This window comes from Biomphalaria glabrata, chromosome 16 (genome assembly GCF_947242115.1).
Source record: "Biomphalaria glabrata chromosome 16, xgBioGlab47.1, whole genome shotgun sequence".
Classification (NCBI taxonomy): Eukaryota; Metazoa; Mollusca; class Gastropoda; family Planorbidae; genus Biomphalaria; species Biomphalaria glabrata.
Window position 1 is genome coordinate 29,299,022 of NC_074726.1, and position 19,433 is coordinate 29,318,454.

At 39.1% G+C, this 19,433-nt stretch overlaps 1 protein-coding gene across 4 annotated transcripts in view; it reads right to left on the reverse strand.

The window, feature by feature from the left end:
* Positions 1–19,433, reverse strand: part of LOC106079281 (trafficking kinesin-binding protein 1-like) — a 69,586-nt gene that overhangs the window by 37,960 nt on the left and 12,193 nt on the right. For 2 of the 4 annotated variants that reach the window (XM_056014768.1, XM_056014767.1), the window contains exon 2: positions 17,509–17,644. The exons of the other annotated variants lie outside the window; for them this stretch is intronic. In XM_056014768.1, coding sequence (XP_055870743.1) covers positions 17,509–17,566 — 58 coding nt within the window. In that variant the 5' untranslated portion in view covers positions 17,567–17,644. The remainder of the gene's footprint in view (positions 1–17,508; positions 17,645–19,433) is intronic. 4 annotated transcript variants of the gene reach the window in all.

Here is a 19,433-nt window from a genome sequence, read left to right on the forward strand (position 1 = left end):
AGCTACTGAAGCAGCTGCAAAGTGTAAGCGCGTGAAACAATGACGTCACGTCGGAAGCAACTGGTAGAACGAAGTCAATGGAGTCAAACCCAACATCCGTGGGCGGGAAATTGGTAAGAACGGGACAATAATTGCACACGTTGTCATGGCGCCAAACACAAAATGACGCAAGATGGTTCTACTTCGAGATGACCTCCAAGCTGTATAAAACAAAACAAAACAAAACAATGATAAAACGAAGAAACAAAAAAATCATTCCTTCCTTGGCCTTGGAATCGGTTTTTTGTTCTTCTAAAAAAAACAAAAACAAAAAAAAAAATGTAAATAATCAATAATTTTGCTTAGGCAGTTCGCAGCACTGCCCATCATAAGCCGGATAGTCAAATATAAAACGACATCCATGAGCAACTTTACAACGATCAAAAACTAAAGTTTAAAGGGCAGACGGTCTTAAACAACTTTTAGAAATCTACTAATTAAGCGTGCAATGGTGCTGTACACACACACAAAAAAGGGCCGGCCCTATTTAGTCATAGAGCCGAATCAACATTTGTTTATAAAGGCAGAAAGATAAAGGCATTATTTTTTCTTCCATATTGTTATAAACCTGGTGGGTGACACGGATGGTCGTAGGCTGTGTGTGTTTTTAGCCTACGCAAATCGCCCCAGTCCAGCGCAGGACGAGCGGTCAACCGTGGCCAGTGACAGTACACACCAGTTCGGCAAGGACCAGTGTTGTAAATATTACGCACGCAAGTCACGGCGAAAGTGATCAACTGGAGTGGTCAAGCAGCGTTCCATCCGGTTCCAGAAGGCCAGTAGAGACCCTATATAAGAGCGAGTGTGTCAAGACACTTCACACGTTACCTCGCAATGTGACCAAGACAAGGCGAGAACCAGCACAGTGTGTGAAGTCAGTGCGGAGCAGAGACTAGGTTTTTGTAAAGACAGTGCCAATTGTGATGTATTTGAAATTAAACTGTTACTGTTACTTTGGAGCCCTGAATTGTGAGGTTCTTTAAGTTCGTTGTGTCGTGGGGTGCAGTTTGAAGAGAGCCTGGATAGTAGGAGAAACGTAACAATATGTTACTACGATTTCTTAACAAATGCTCTTTCTTCCCAAGTGCTATTAGAGCACGGAACGGGTTGCCTGAATCAGACAGCGAAACCAAATAACTTAAGCAGAGTTAGAACCTCTAATTTACATAAATTAATAATAGATTAATATATTGACACGCATAGGACGCAATTGTCTTTTTCATACAGGAACGTCAGTAGCTTATAAGAATATGAACATTCAGACGTAGCCTACTTAGAATGTAACAATGTTTCAATGCTATCAACAACAGGACGCCAACAATGACGCCAACACTGACGCTAACGAGTTGCAATGACTCCTCAACAGAGTCGCGACTCCGGGCAACCGACGACATCCACTTCCTTATCATGCTTTAATTAACTCTTTCTCTCCTAACGGACGATACCAGCGTTGATTCCACCAGAATGTGGTAAATAATTACGGAGAGAAAGAGTTAACACTTTCATTTCCCCACAGTAGCCCACCAGAACCAGTGACAAGGGCGTGTAGTCAGAACCCATCGTTACAGTAGGCCCCAACAACCCTGTGACGTGGCAACGAGCTATTGGTCCAAACTGCCCACAGGTTGTGACGTTGCAGGTCAGCGTCGAGGCCTTCTGTAACGATGGGTCTCGGTGTAGTCAAGACGGTCTCCCTTGACGCCTGTTCATTAGTCAAAAGTCGGCGCTACGTATGAAGTGGGGGAGGGGGGGGGGGAGCCAACAGGAGAGCGCATCGAGATCTCTAAAACAGGACTTGAAAAAAAAAAAAAGTTGATTTCATTTCGAATTCATGCACATTCAGACGAACCATAATTATAAGCAAGGACTTGAAAGGGTACAAGGAAGTCACTGTACACACAACAGCAGTACATGGTACACACAAAGCAAGCGGCAATAGTTCTTCAAACTCCACGAACTTTCACTTCACTAATGTCAAGGTCGACATGTAGCATAGCAAAAGTAAGCGGTCCTCGTTCTTATCTTACTAGAGTAATAAATTACCCTTCTGGTTACGCCTGAATTACATACCTCTCCTGTGTTCCACTTTATTCAATATATTTTAATTTAATTTGAAAAAAAAGGTGGGGGGACGAGATATTCCATTACTGTCACTATTATCTAATATAAAATATGGACACACACACACACTGTTTCTGAGGCATAGGCGAGGACAGTGCTGTAGGATACAACAAAATGGTAAAAGTTTAGATGCCCAGATACCTTATCCTTTTCAGAAAGATATTTTTATTCTTATGCTGTCAACTTATGCATTTTTAAGCGTATTTACTGAACTGAAGGTCTAAAAAAAATGTTAATAATAAATTGATGAAGTTGTTTCTTCTTTTTTTTCAATAACTTTTTCAATGAGAGTTTTTTGTTCTTATGTTATCATTTTAAATGAATTTTAATATTAGATCTAATAGCTGCTAGAAAGAAAGACAAAACAGCAACAGAAAAATGTTGGCAAGTAATTCAAGGGAGATAGTCTAGTATTAAGCCTTAAAACCAAAATGGCGTATTTCCATTGACAATATATGGTAATAAGAAATAAAACGTAAAAATATATATCTTAAAAACTATTTATCTCCGAGGAAATCAAATTACATATTTGTAATCTGCATTTTTTTCTGCATATTCTTAAAATCTAAGAGAAACCTGATTTAGCGTTTCTAGTCACGTAAACTTATACCAATAAAATATTTAACACATAGAACAATGACACAGTTGTAGATTACATGCAAAGTGAAAGAACAAATATAGTTTGTCTTAACACGTTTCTGGTGCTCCTCCAGAAATCAAGGTGTTTACATCCCAGCCCAAATCTACCACAGGACGGACAGGTTTCGAACCCCGGACGAGCGAAACGACAGCATTCCACACGACCCAAGGCAGCCATACTAGGTGAGGAGAGACCCAACTGTTACGTGCACCATCGCAACTGAACGAACCAATCAAAAGACTGCCGTGTGTTATGTTTTATTCACTACTTTGTGCTGCATTCTAAAAAAGTTGGAACAAAAACGTAGCGGAAAATAATTGCCACGAGGCGTTGTTTGGTTTTGTCTTCAGGGCGATGAATGATTCAGGCCGTTAATGAAATCAAACAGATCGCCTGACCTCATTTCTATGTCGCTACAAACGCTCACAGGTTTCCCTACTGTTCTGGATCTTAAGTTGAGCCACGCTAGTAACTAACAGGATAACAAGACCTTCCTTCAGGGAACAGTGCCAGGAAAAAGGAGAGGCAGACAGAAAAAGCGATTGGAGGACAACATTAAAGAATGGACGGGCCTGCCACTGAAAGAGGTTCTAAACAAGGCAAAAAAAAAAGGAGGAATGGAGAAAGACGGTCGACAAGTCTTGCCTGGTGCCCCAACGGTCCAACAGACTAAGGGATAGGTAAAGGTAACAAGTCATTAACTCAGGCTTACACTCCATTAACTGAATCTCTAAACAATTAACATAATCCCATTGCATGTAAATAAATGGACACATATATTCTCTTGAAAAGATGAATCGTTTTTTGTAATGAGCTATAATCTGTCGTGTAGATCCAATGGGACGCGATTCTTGTCGCTAATAACAACGGAAGTGGTTCTGTGTTCCCAGAACTCACTGAAATGTTCCAGCAGAGCTAACACTAGCTTATAAACGTCGGAGGGTGCTTAAAGTAACTAAGAACAAATAAACAGATTTTTTTACCGTACAGATTCATATTCTTTCCTTTCACTTCGTGAGGTTGGTATTGAAGTGGGTTAGTCATTAAAACTGTGCCTCTCCATTATACCGTTGGTCCTTGAGGAAGGGTTTTTCCTGACAGACATGAACCGGGGCCTCATCACCCCAAGTCATTTCTAAAGGTGACACAATTATAACGACAATTTCTCCGATTGGGTCCCAACATATACGTAGGCGGGCCCAGTCTTTCTATAACGGCCTCCTTGAGGAACGGCGTGGCGGACTTTTTGGGCTGGGTCACTGAGCGGTAAAGCGCTTGGCTACCGAACCGGGGTCCTGGGTTCGAATCCCGGTGAAGACTGGGATTTTTAACTTCAGGATCTTCGGGCGCCTCTGAATCCACCCAGCTCTAATGGGTACCACAGGTTAGTTGGGGGAAAAGTAAAGGCGGTTGGTCGTTGTGCTGGCCACATGGCACCCTCGTTAACCGTAGGCCACAGAAACAGATGACCTTTACATCATCTGCCCTATAGACCAGAAGGCCTGAAAGGGGAACTTTACTTTTTTACATCAGGCCTCTCTTTTCTTTCCCCACCTTGGTAACCTAAAGGGGGGCCTAGGTACGCTCCCCGTTGTCTGCTTCCAAAACGGACGTCTCCATCGAGGCACCAGGTTGAGGAATCCTCGGCAGCGTGTTTAGTGTACATCCTAGCTAGCTACACAGAATCTGGTTTGTTTTAGAGAGTTTAAAGAATAACCAAAACAACAATGGTGCAGGCACTCCTTTCTTCGATATGCCTGAATCCTGTTTCAGACACTTACTTAGAGTGCGCGTCACCAACAAACGTGACTGACAGGACAACAATGGCAGAACCAATCAAAGTGTAACATTAGAATTAGAAAAGGATCTGGAAGAGTGTCTGTCAAACTTTCTATATCCTCTCTTTACCCCATCCCCTCCCCCCCCCCCTCCCATCCTTTTTTTTTCTGAAGATCTTTATTTTTCATTAATTGGAACACATTTCCTTCTCTCCACCGACCCCCCCACTACCTATTATAACCAGAGAAGTGTTTGTTGTTTTTCAAATTTCTCTTGCATAACCTAATAAGTGTTCTTTACTTGGCAGACGCACAAGAAGAAACAAGCGAAATATTTGTAAAAACTTGATTTTTTTTTTTAAAACAAAGCTTATCTAAGAGGAAGATCATAACTGTCATCTATCTCAATATTTCAGGGAAAAGCTCCCTTTTTGTTTATACAACAACATTATTTAATTACCACTACTCTATTAGCGATTTGGTTAATTTTTTTTTTGTATTGATTCGTGTTTTGTCCTCGACTAGAATAATTATGCAACCGATTTCAACTTTTTCCGAGAATGGGAGGAAGGACATGTACAAAACGTAATAAGGGAAATAACTCCACATATACAGCCACATCTTTCCAGAAGTAGCTATTGTGCTTTTTCGATACTTAACAAAATAATTAATTACCAATAATTCATTAATTTTTTTTTTGTATTGATTCATGTTTTGTTGTTAGACAAGATGTAAGGGTAGGCCCCGTCCTCGTCAGGTCTAGATTTACCCGGGTACGCCGTTCTGCCTCATAGTGACACCTGCGTGGAAACAGCTACTTGAGGGGGTAGCTAGGCTAAATGAATGGCGAAACATAACTCCCGTGCGGATGCCCACGGGTAGACGAGAGTCCACCTCTTGCACGGGCGGGGGTTGCAAAAACGTCCCCACAAACCTGTCACACATCCATGCGCTGTTCCTCAAAGGGACCGTTACATAAATGGCGAGCCCCCCACGGTTAGCTTGGTATAACGAAGGAAACAGCAATGCTTTCCATGGGCACTGACTCGGGTCTCTCTCAAACAGAACTGTGTTCCCACAGGTTGTTTTCACTGTTTGGCGTCCAAACAGGTTTTTTTTTTTTTAAACTTAGAGCTCGAAGAGCCTTCGGCTCAGCTCTTAAGACGATCAAACGGTCTAGATCAGTGGTCTTCAACCTTTTTTGACCTACCGCCCTCTTTTCGAATTTTTTCTTTAAAAAAATCCGCTAGCGCCCCCCTCTAAGAAAAACAGTTATAAAGAAGCGTGAGAAGGCAAATTTTGAACAAAATATCATTTATCTATTAATTTTTATGCTGTCAATAACACTTATCCCGCTTGGGAGACGACCGCATGCCAAAAGCGATTGTTGTAAACTCCTTGGTCTATGACTGACGAGCTTTGAGGAGGACTGAGTTACAGAGATGCCCCCCTCCCCCGTGAGTGCTATAAAGATTTATTCAGGCGCCATTTCGCTCTCACTGGCATAGAGGAAAGTACCTGGCAGCATTCTCTGGCAGCAAATAGCCTCTGAGAGAAACAGTTCGAGAGCTCTTACAAAAACTGCGGGACAAACATTTGAGACTCAAAGAAAAGCCATTATTGAAGACAGGCGCAAAAGACGGAAAGAAAGCTTAAATAGAACACATGCATACAACGGCTTTGTCTGCATAAAATTCGAGAATATGTGTAGTTGGGTTTGCGTAGTTATGTGAAACACTGGACTCAGCCGTAATCTTCGGAATTAAAGGCAAAAACAGCCAATATTATTATTATACACAAATTATGTCAAATAATTTGCAGTGATTACACACAATAATTAATTGTACAGACTTTCTTTCAAATCCTAAGAATAGTCTCTGTTTAAAGTTTTGAATATTAGGGCCTACTGTTTTTAGGTTAAATTGTAAATTTAGTTTTATTTTTTTAGTATAAATATTATTATTGTTGAATTCACTACAAAAAGAAATTAAGCTAATGGGAACCTTGTGCCCCATGCAGTCTGACAATATTAGAAATTTCAAGCTTTAAATTTGCCAAAGCAAAGCGAAGGTCTTCTCTAGTGGCTACATCCAGTTTATTTCTTTGCTTATTCATTAACTTTGTTACGCACTAAATCTAGGTTAACTATGTATGTTTACTGAGAAGCTAAAACATAATTCAAATTTCGACCACAGTTTTGGAATTTTACTGAAACATTTAAATGCAGCCACATCTGTTTTGCCTCCAGTGGCGCAGCTAGGAATTTCCATCGTTTTGGCTTGACATCTTTGGGGGCCGTTGCATTTTGCGTAATATTTAATTTAATTAATTAAAAAAGCACTAATTTGCCCCCCCCCTCCTTAAACGGGGGCCCGAGGGATTTTCAAATTTCCCCCTCCCCCCCCCCTAGCTACGCCACTGTGTGCCTCCTATATGTTTACATTCTTTTTACTGAAGACATAGTTTTGTAAATCTATTTTTTCATGCAACTCAATTTGAACATCAGTAACAGATGTTTAATAATTGTCATTTATATATATATATATATTTAATTTTAGAAGCAAATCTTAATTTCTTCTTAGAGCATTGTTATGTGAATTGCATAGATATCGGTGTCCTTGGGCAGTAATTCATTTGTCAACTAACAAGTTAATGTGAGAGTGTAAAACTCTTTAAAATAGATTTAATTCCTCGATAAAAGAGAAAATGATATGATCAATGACAGTCAATTTCTTTCCTAGCAGTCGGAGGTTCGTTTCATTCACTTGTGTTAGATGCCTAGCATGGAAAACTTTTTTTTAGCCTGCTTTAAGTTATCGCCAAACGTTGAATCTTCCCGTTTCTCAAAAAAAAAATTATTTAAGAGCTTAAAAAAACGAGCCATAACAATTAACAAACCCCTTTCGAAATCCAGCGAACTTCAGTTTACAACAAGAGTCTAACACCTTTTTCATCATTTGTTTCTTAAAACTGTTGAAAGATGCGCCTATTTTCGGCATGGGTTTTTATTTTATTTACAGTTTTATAATTAGATTCAAATAGAAATGAAATTGCGGGCTAAACTTTTCTTGTGTATCATAACTCACAAGGTGAATAGTGAATAGATTTGTTCTTTATTCTATATTACCTATGAAGTCTTTGCAGCGTCCAACCACTGATGGTTTCCTATATGTCATAAGCTACATAACTAGACAATTTTGAAATAATATTTCATCTCTAAGAGAAAAAAAAAGTCTTTTTGTGATACATATGTTTTAAAATAAATTTAGTTTTAATCAATTTCTCAACAATATCATAAGAATTTTTAAAAAGCTATGCATTTTTCTTAGAAGCCATTAAAACATATCCTGCTTTGCCGTTTTTTGTTTTTAATATTGTTTTAATTGTAGATTTTTATAATTGTTCATGAATATTCTTAACTTATTTTTGGATATCGCTATATGTTTGTGAAGCCGACTTGGTTTCATAAACTCATCTGAAAATGCCATCAAAGTAGGACTTACTTTTTTTCTAGTGGCAATTCCCTAAATCTCAAGGAAATATTACATGACATACCAGTGAGTTTTCTTAACAACATTTTATCAATGTCTTTAGTTTTTAAAAAGTTAAATTATTCTCTTAAATGTTACCTTTAATGTTTTTTGCAATTAACATTTACATTTCAATATATTAACATCTGTAGATAAAATAAACTATAATCGAAAAGGCGTATTACCTACTATGTTTGTCAAATCTTAAACGTTTATACGCGCGAGATCCAAGGACAATAAATACTCTCCTATCATATCAAAAGAGTAAGAATTTAAAAATAGAAAATGTTCTTAAATTAGAAGCAAGTTAAGTATAATTTGTCTATATTTAGTTTCCCAGCTTTAATGTTGAAGAATTTTTAAATTTGTTTTGATTCAGAGCAGCTTTAGTTTCTTCTTTCCGCCTTTATGCCCAGCGCCCCCTTACCGCCCCATTTTATGCCCAGCGCCCCCCTACCGTCCCTTTGGCTCTCAGCGCCCCCCAAAATCTCGAAAACGCCCCCTAGGGGGCGATATCGCCCCCGTTGAAGACCACTGGTCTAGATCTATCTATTAACTGTACCGCGTGCACGTGTTCTCCTACCTGCCTGAAAAGCGCCGCCTGGTGACCGAACCAGGAAATCCTCAACAGTAGAGCAACAAGTCGAGGATCTCACATAAAGACCTTCAGCACCCTAACAGGCGCGCACACACTTTCGTTAGCGATGAGCCACGACAATTTATGGCACAGCGACTTATCACAGTAACCCGCGGCCATCTTGACATTGGTAGAGACGCAAGGTCAGGTGCATATTGTTTATGGTAATGGTAAAAAAACAGCACGATGTTTTTTTGTTTTTTTTTTGGGGGGGGGGGGGGGTGCGGGGAGGGGAATTCTGCACGATGGGTCTCTTAATGTGAACAACTTTAAGGCTTAGCCCCCCCCCCCCACACACACACAAGTGCCTCATGAAACATTGATTACAGTTGTAAACTTGTCTTCATTAGAGATCTAGAGAGACCAGTTTTACGTAAATTATAGATCTACATATTATTAAGGCTTTCTTCATTATATACTATAGAGATATAGACTTTCAAGAGATATAGACTTGCTTCAACACAGATTTAGAGACATAGGCTTTATTCTTTACATGTTTAGAGATACAGGCTTTCTTCAATAAAGAGATACAGGCTTTCTCCAATACAGATAAAGAGATACAAACTTTCTTCAATACAGATAAAGAGATACAAACTTTCTTCAATACATATAGAAAATACAGACTTTCTTCAAAACATATAGAAAAATACAGACTTTCTTCAATACATATAGAAAAATACAAATTTCTTCAATACATATAGAAAAATACAGACTTTCTTCAATACATATAGAAAAATACAGACTTTCTTAAATACATTTAGAAAAATAGACTTTCTTCAATACATATAGAAAACTAGACTTTCTTCAATACATATAGAAAACTAAAGACTTTCTTCAATACATATAGAAAAACACAGACTTTCTCCAATACATATTGAGAGATATACGTTTGTATGCTCACGTAGCCTATCAATGAAGTCATCACTAACAAATCACACAAGTCAGTCAACTAAGTCAATCATGTTTTCAATACGGGTTGTTATCAAAGGAAATTTCCAGCCAAGATTACCCCCCCCCCACAACCCCGTTACCCGCGCACCGCCCGCCCTGCGCATGTCCCCTACGGCATGTTGCCGAGGGCCGCTTTAAGCGTATTCAACGTACCGGGTGGCTTCACAGCCAGCAGCACCGAATGCATTCAGCAGTTTTGTCACCCGATCGCACTGACGTCACGACTGACACACGGGGGACGTTGCTGCTTTTCCGGAAGTTAACGCGCAAAAGACACTCTTTCCCCCCCCCCCCCCATCGATTCCCTCAACCTCCCTCGACTTAACTCTTTCTCTCCGAACTGACGATACCAACGTTGATTCCACCAAAATGTGGTAAAGAATTACGGAGAGAAGGCGTGAAATCCATCGACGCTATGTGCGCCGTCTAGTCTGTACGACTGTTTCAACGTTAGATTGAGTCAAATAGAAATCAGTTTCAAAAGCCGAAAACTCCGAACATTGAATCAAGACACTTTGGAAAGACAAAAGCATAGCCCTCAATCCCCAAAAAAATCAGACTGATGCACTCCTTGGTAATTGCCAGAACCATCTGGTATAAACTTTGTCACATGTAAATTATGAGTGAGTCTGGTGTGAATGTACACTTTGGTTTCTTATAGTTATAATGTTTTTTGTTTGGTGTAATGCACAAATTGTAAGACAAATTTCCTTACGGATAATAAAGATTATTATTATTATTATTATTATCTGCATTGCAGAATCATGAACTCGAAACGGTAGAATTAGAGAGGAAGATTCTAGCCATGGAATTGAGTTGCAGGATTCTAGATATCGTATATACAAAGGATCACGATGGATAATGAAATAATGACTTTCTGACAACTGTAAAAAAAAAAAAGACACATGGGTGCGTACGGCCATTAAATGACATCTTCTGGGCTTGCAAAGACCCTGCAGGGAACAGCACCAGGAAAAAAGAAAGAGGGAAACATGGGGGGGGGGCGATATTTAGAAATGTTGGAGGCTTTAATCCCGGCAAAAGTCAGAGAGGAATGAAGAGAGACGGATGTCAGATCATGTGTGGTGCACCAACAGACCAACCAAGAGATTAAGGGATAGGTGAAGGTGAAAAAAATGGTATGTCGGGGGGCAGGGGTGGGCGCCAACGTCAGTTGTTGCAGTATGCACAGGTCAGACAGATGCTTGGCGACGTTCACCCCTCTTCTAGCTTTCAGGAGAAATAAAACAAAATATAAGAAAATAAAAAAATCTCTTTATTTAAGTTTCAACTAGAGGACCCTTGGTTCGAGAGCAAAGTGCTCAAGCACTCGGCCACCAGTAAAGTAAAGTTTCCATTTCAGACCATTGTGATCTATATAGCAGATGATGTAAAGGCCATCTGTTTATGTAGCCTACGGTTAACGAGGGCGTCATGGGGCCAGCACAATGACCAACCGCCTTCACTTTTCCCCAACGTATGTCAGGTACCCGTTAGAGCTGGGTGAACTCAAAGACGAACCCCCGGTTCGGAAGCCAAGAGCTTTACGCTCAGCCACCGCAAATCTTTCGGCCATCAGACAATTTTTTTTTTTAATTTTCATCTAGTCGATTTCTTCCAGCCATTCCAAACCTAAATGTAAAATTTCAAAATGTCAAGTAACAAAATTTATAGATTTTTCCCTCTATCTTCTTTTCACCTACACAAACCTAAAAGCAAACTTAAAAGTTTCCTTTTCAGACGCGTCACCATCTATATATATATATAATTCTCTTCATGACTCAACTGTTTGGTCACCAAGTAATGGAAAGATTACTCTTTTATTTCTGCAAGTCAGACGAACTAGAGTTACCCCACGTAATTTTAGAGGCGAAAAAAAATAAGAGGGGAAGGGGAAGACAAGTAATAGTCACCCGTCACTAAATACCAGGGCCGGACTTAACCATTGTGACCAAGAAGTCATGGAAAGATCACTCATTTATTTCTGCAAGTCGGACTACAGTTATCCCACGTTGCGGCGAAAAAAAAAAAAGAGGGGGATGGGAGAACAAGTAATCTACTCTATATTCACTCGTCACTAAATACCAGGGCCGGACTTAACCATTGTGGGGCCCTATGCGAAACGGAATTCGCGGAGCCACTTTTTGGTAGGGATACGGATAATAAGTGAAAATTAGGAGTTTGTATAAGAAAATAAATTCGTCTTTACATTTTATTCATTCTTTACTATGTACAGAATTACCTTACGAGCCTTGCGTGTAGCAAAGTCATAGAGAGTATCATAAGAAATCTGTTTCCTACATAGATCACGGGTATTGCATAATGCCGTTTTTTATAGTGCGTAGGATTGGCGTTTTCCATATTGAATGACACCCCAAAAATGTAAATTTCTGTCTATATATTTGAGATATTTATGAGTTTTTTTAAAAGATTTTAATAATTTCCGGAGATTTCCAGGACTTCGTATATTTTGCAATTTCAGGAGATTTTTAGGAGCTCCTGGTAAATTGACAGGAGGCCGCGTGAAATCTGTTATAAGTTATAAAATGGTTTAATTTAATAATTTATACACCTAGAATTAGCGCGGGTCCTATGAAAGTGCGGGGCCCACTGCGGTTACATAGGCCCTGCAAAATAGCGGCGTATGCTACGCCGCCGGTCGACTAGTAGGAAATATTTCAAATGACTACAAGCAGAAGGCTGTGCACTCTACGGTGATAATTTTAAAAAAGTTGATCTATATCGTCACATCTGATCTCTAAAGCGAGTTCCAGCAATTAGGAAAACGTTTGATGCCGCCATTTTGTTTGCTCACAACTCGAGCAGACGACAAAAAAATACGACGCAAACAAAACAAAAAATCCAAACTATTTTTTTTTGTTGCTATAAATTACTTTATTTACTATTTTTTCAAGAGTGGTTTGGCTGATACTTATTGGGATCTCAATACTGCAGGGTTTAACTCCTTTTTTCTGTGTAAAATAAAATTAATTAATTACCAGTAATTGATTAACTAGTTGATTTATTTTGTATTGATTCGTGTACTGTCATCGACTGTAAATAATTATCCGAAGATGGGAAATGGGAGAAAAAACGTGTAAAAGATTTGTACCAGACAGAATTAATATAAGTTTTGTAAAAAAAAGGAACAGATCTACAAAAGCAGAGACTTAGTGACAAGAAAAAAATATCTGATATTCCAAGTGGCCATTCAATCGTTAGAATTATTCTATTTTTATTTAAACATATTTTTTTTTAATCCAGGCTAGCACTAGTAACATCGTTTGAAGAGTTGGTTCTTACACCCTGGAGTCAAATGTCAATGGATAAGTTTAGTTTGAAGCTGACTTTATACCTGGGATTGGACTAAGCAGGATGATGTGTATGAACGCAAGTGCAAGCCTGTTATCAAACCACTCTTAGTAAAGCCAACCGATGTTTTTAAAGCCAACCATTGTCAGGGAAGCAATCCCTCTTAGCAGCAAAGAAGTCTAACACTCTTAAAAGTAAAGAAGTCACTCGCTCATAGCAGCAAAGAAGTCACTCGCTCATAGCAACAAAGAATTCATTCATTCTTAGCAGTAAAGAAGTCTAACACTCTTAAAAGTAAAGAAGTCATTCACTCATAGGAGCAAAGAAGTCATTCACTCAAAGCAGCAAAGAAGTCATTCACTCATAGGAGCAAAGAAGTCATTCGATCATAGGAGCAAAGAAGTCATTCACTCAAAGCTGCAAAGAAGTCATTCACTCATAGCAGCAAAGAAGTCATTCACTCTTAAAAGCAAAGAAGTCATTCACTCTTAAAAGCAAAGAAGTCATTCACTCTTAAAAGCAAAGAAGTCATTCACTCATAGCAGCAAAGAAGTCATTCACTCATAGGAGCAAAGAAGTCATTCACTCAAAGCAGCAAAGAAGTCATTCACTCAAAGCAGCAAAGAAGTCATTCACTCATAGCAGCAAAGAAGTCATTCACTCTTAAAAGCAAATAAGTCATTCACTCTTAAAAGCAAAGAAGTCATTCACTGTTAAAAGCAAAGAAGTCATTCACTCATAGGAGCAAAGAAGTCATTCACTCATAGGAGCAAAGAAGTCATTCACTCATAGCAGCAAAGAAGCCATTCACTCATAGCAGCAAAGAAGTCATTCACTCATAGCAGCAAAGAAGCCATTCACTCATAGCAGCAAAGAAGTCATTCACTCATAGCAGCAAAGAAGTCATTCACTCATAGCAGCAAAGAGGTCATTCACTCATAGCAGCGAAGAAGTCATTCACTCACAGCAGCACAGAAGCCATTCACTCACAGCAGCAAAGAAGTCATTCACTCACAGCAGCAAAGAAGTCATTCACTCACAGCAGCAAAGAAGTCATTCACTCACAGCAGCAAAGAAGTCATTCACTGACAGCAGCAAAGAAGTCATTCACTCATAGCAGCGAAGAAGTCATTCACTCACAGCAGCAAAGAAGTCATTCACTCATAGCAACAAAGAAGTCATTCACTCATAGCAGCAAAGAGGTCATTCACTCATATCAGCGAAGAAGTCATTCACTCACAGCAGCAAAGAAGTCATTCACTCATAGCAGCAAAGAAGTCATTCACTCATGCCAGCAAAGAAGCCATTCACTCATAGCAGCAAAGAAGTCATTCACTCACAGCAGCAAAGAAGTCATTCACTCATAGCAGCAAAGAAGTCATTCACTCATAGCAGCAAAGAAGTCTCTAATTTTAGAGGGAAGAGAAAGTGAGAGAGAGAGAGAGAGAGAGAGAGAGAGAGATCCAAGCAAGCTCTAAGACGCTAAGCACGCTTCCACGCTATCAACCGAAAGCATCAAATGACACATTTCTCTAGCAACACAGACCATACATTGACACATTCGTTGTTTTTTTGTCTGAAGCCTAAAGTAAACTACTTAATTGATGGCGCGAAAACTAAAACTAGGGACCAGCTCCCAGGTTGTACAATGACAAAAAGACAATGCGCTGTACAAGATCAAATCAATATTAAATCCCTCTTCACACATCATTGCACACTGTACATGAATATAAGTCGAAGAAATGGAATCTCTAGAAATCAATTAGTCAATTAAAAAAAACAGCTTGATATATAGGTATACAAAAAGCAAATTAATAATCATTATCAAAACAAACATAATTAAACACGACAGCTGACAACTCCACACACACACACACAAACTTACCATTGAACCAATCTTTAAACGTGAAAATAAAAAATAAAGATTAGAAAAACTCATTTGTACTTTAAGGCAAATCTAACTAAGATCTAGTAGGCCGAAAGGAACCTCATGGATAACAAGTGACTCTGAGAAATGACTTTAACAAGTGACTCTGAGAAATGACTTTAACAAGTGGCTCTGAGAAATGACTTTAACAAGTGACTCTGAGAAATGACTTTAACAAGTGACTCTGAGAAATGACTTTAACAAGTGGCTCTGAGAAATGACATTAACAAGTGGCTCTGAGAAATGACTTTAACAAGTGACTCTGAGAAATGACTTTAACAAGTGACTCTAAGAAATAACTTTAACAAGTGACTCTGAGAAATGACTTTAACAAGTGACTCTGAGAAATGACTTTAACATTAACAAGTGACTCAAAGAAATAACTTTAACAAGTGACTATGAGAAGTGACTTTGACAAGTGACTGAGAAATGACTTTAACAAGTGACTCTGAGAAGTGACTTTAACAAGTGACACTGAGAAGTGACTTTGACAAGTGACTGAGAAGTGACTTTAACAAGTGTCACTGAGAAGTGACCTGTTTGATCTCTAAGGGGAAGAATTTTTGTCTTTCTCTTCGGCAACCCTTCTCCATAATCCAAAATAAACAAGTTTCTCTTCCAAGCTAAGATTAATCTAATAAAAGCAAACCAAAACAAAGCAACAAAAAGACATTATGTGCAAAAACACGTGTATGGCCCATAAGCTACAGAAAGTCAATATTAATTTATGTTTTATGCAAGATGGTTAACACCAAAAAGAAACCTTCGACTAAATGACTCCTGTTACATTTATCCCCTTGTGATTTATTGGCCATTCATGATATACAGAAGTGGGGGGAAAAAAACAAGGTTCTGTGATTACCATAATCCACTGAGAGAAACCAACTGCATTGTGTCCCCTTCATGTTAAATGATACTCTAAGTCTTGATTGTGTAATGAATGTAGTCGTAAGGTATCAATCCGTTGCTTCTCCTTTTAAACAACCCAAACTATGCAACTATAAAGGTTAGTAGTTATGAGTGTCTCTGTATAGTTCTCAGTGCATGTCTGTTTGTAAGTTGTTTTTCTGTATTACTAAATTATGGTTTAATCTTTCTTGAATTATATTCCAGTCTGAAGTTTCCAACTAATTGCAAAAATAAATACATCTATGCAAGAAGATAAAAACCATATTTATAACAATAAATACAAAACAGCCACACAAAAGAAAAGTAGTATGTAATCCATAACGTAAATGTCCATGAAAGAAAAAAGGTGTCGATCATATAGATGTGCTAGGTGGCACGTGAATGGGATAAAGGGAGATTACCGCCGTATCAACAAGTAAAGGGAAGTCACTTTGGGGTATCAACTAAACGAAGAAATAAAAGTGGAAGGGAAAAAAATAAGGCTACGTTTTGCTATTCAACAAAATCTCTACTCGGCAATGAATCAAATGTCAATAATAATAATAAGAAGAAAAAAAAAAAGACATCCTGAAAATAGATTTGGGAAGTTTAAAAAAAAAAAGGCAAGACTAATGCACACAACGAAACTTACATCTAAAACAAAATAAGATTATTATCATCACATGTCTCATTAAATGTACAGTAGTCTAAGTTTACATATAAACTATAAGTCTAAGTACTAATGCTGAACATAATAAACACATAATCCACCTGCGACTAAACAAATTATCTCTGTAAAATTCAATACGTTAAATACAATATGATCATGTTACAATATTAGTCGTTACTCCAATATAGCTGATTAGTTTCGTAGAGATAAGCGATACATCTTTTGCATTGGAGATTTTCACACCAAAAGTGAATCAGAGTAATCTGCTCTTTGTCGAGACTAGTTTTTTTAAAAATCCCCATTACGTTCTTTAAATAATTAAATAGAGTTAAGGAGAAATAAATTTGGGATATAATGGTACAAAAGAAATGGGATATAATGGTACAAAAGAAAGTTTTCTTCATAAGAAAATGATAATGAGGAAGATGGGGAAAGATTTGTAAATAGACAAAAAGAAAACAATGTCAAGGACGCCTTGTTAAAAAAGCACTGTTGTCAACCAAATAATACATTTTACTATATCCTACAAGCGATCGAGGTTAGACATTGAATTCTACGATTCTGAAAAGTGTATACACATTATTATAGTTGACTATCAAGATACTTCGATTATCAATACTTCCGTTTTCTGTACACTGGATACCTCAAAAGGCTTGTTATTATTATTATTTGTGTGTTACTGTTTTGTATAGGCTACTTTCACGCTTATGGATGAAAATCTCCAATATTTATTACCTTACTTACAGTAACAGAAGAAGTTTGAGAACCACTGCAAGTGGCTATAATAACAGAAGGTTAGTGAGAGATACGAAACATAAAAGAGTTGAGTGAATACCCAGCTATGTGTAGATATATATATATAGAGAAAAGAGTCTACAATAACAGATATAATAAAAGCCCCATACTATTGTCCGAGTACACAGTGCTACTTACAAGCGACTACTGGGTTAGGGTGGTGTAAAGACAATGCCAACTACTGCACTGGATCGGGGGGGGGGGGGATCTGACCGCTTACCTGTGATTTCCTTCAGCGTGGTCAGCCCGTCGTAGTCGTAGGGGGCCTGAGAGTCCATGCTGGAGGGGCGCCCCTGTCTACATGGTGCCGTGTCAAAGCATGCAAGGACAAAGGCGTTGGCCCGGTGGGAATGAATCTTGGCGTTTTAAAAAAAAAAAAAAAAAAAAAAAAAAAAAAAAAAAAGCAAAAACAAAAAACAAACTTTAATAGTTCACTCCTTTAACAGAAATCTCAACATAGCCGTTACATCCATGGCAAGGGCACGGTGGCGCCAGCACAATACCGTCACCAAAATAATGCCTACACCACGGGCTGATCAAAACGTTAAGGCCAAGAAAAGTTTCGCAAGCAATCTTTTAATCACTTGTTGCACTGCAGCCGCGCCCCCCCCCCCCCCACCTTTTTTCCTCCCCCCCAGCGTGTGTCGACCCGGTCATGTCACAGACCGATACACCCGAATGTAGATCTTTCTCTACAGGTAGGTGTGTACACGGGGGGGCACACGTCATACGAATACGGCCCCACACACACACACAAAAAAAAACACACACACGGCGACGCGCGTCATCGTCAGTGCCACTGGCAGAGAACCGACGAAACAGGTTTGGGTGACATGGCAGGCCCACAGAGAGGAAGAAGTCATGTGTGGCACTCGGCGCTCGACGGCAATGATTTTGAGATCGATACACGGGATAAAAAAAAAGAGATCGATCTGTTTTGTTTTGATTCCTGCCGTTATGTAGGTTAATAGATCACCCACACTAACAGCACACATATTTTTTTTAAATAACAGTTTAAAACCGAGCTGGCTATGATGTGATTTTAACTCACTACAATTTATCAGACAAGACAAGTCTTATTATTATTTATCAGACATTCAGCTAATTCTACATCCTGAATTTACATGCTTCCCCGCCCTTCAATCACACACAAAGTAAATAAACTTCAATGCATTGCATTTGCATCAATGGGGGATAGTTGGCCTCCTCCAGTCGTAGAACGACTAGAGTTCATCTCGACAGTGGAGCCCTACTTTGGAGAGACACTCCATTTAACATATCGCAGGTCAATGTGGCTTTCGCTTTTGGTGGTAGAGGAGCCGGCCATTTTCCGCGTGGCACGCTTTTGCTTCAATGGGGGATAGTTGGCCTCCTCCAGTCGTAGAACGACTAGAGTTCATCTCGACAGTGGAGCCCTACTTTGGAGAGACACTCCATTTAACATATCGCAGGTCAATGTGGCTTTCGCTTTTGGTGGTAGAGGAGCCGGCCATTTTCCGCGTGGCACGCTTTTGCTTCAATGGGGGATAGTTGGCTTCCTTCAGTCGTAGAACGACTAGAGTTCATCTCGACAGTGGAGCCCTACTTTGGAGAGACACTCCATTTAACATATCGCAGGTCAATGTGGCTTTCGCTTTTGGTGGTAGAGGAGCCGGCCATTTTCCGCGTGGCACGCTTATGCTTCAAGAGCTGAGGCCCATGGTTTTTTTTTTCACCGTCCATAGCTTTCTTGGTCACCGTCTCTCTCCAACTAAAGGCACATTCCTCGTCCCATATGCTAGGACAAACTTGTACAAATACTCCTTCTTCCCTAGTGCTATTAAAGCATGGAATGGGTTGCCTGAGCCAGCCAGGAAAACCAGTGACTAGGCAGAATTTAAGTCATTGTTTAATATGCATGACTGAATGCATGGCGCGTAGGACGTAATCATCTTTTTTTTTTTGAAGTAACGTCTGTATTATAAAAGATAAGATCACTAGTGCGGTCTAGGGCTATTGTCTTCCCAATGGTCAGTATCAATGTTCATAGCTATATATAATCAGCTTTTTGGTGTGGCCGGCGTAGAACTAGGTTATGCATTTTAAAAGGTATGGGATCGCTCCTCGTGCACTTTTTAGCGCTAGGGTTCTAAGCTCTTTTCAGTA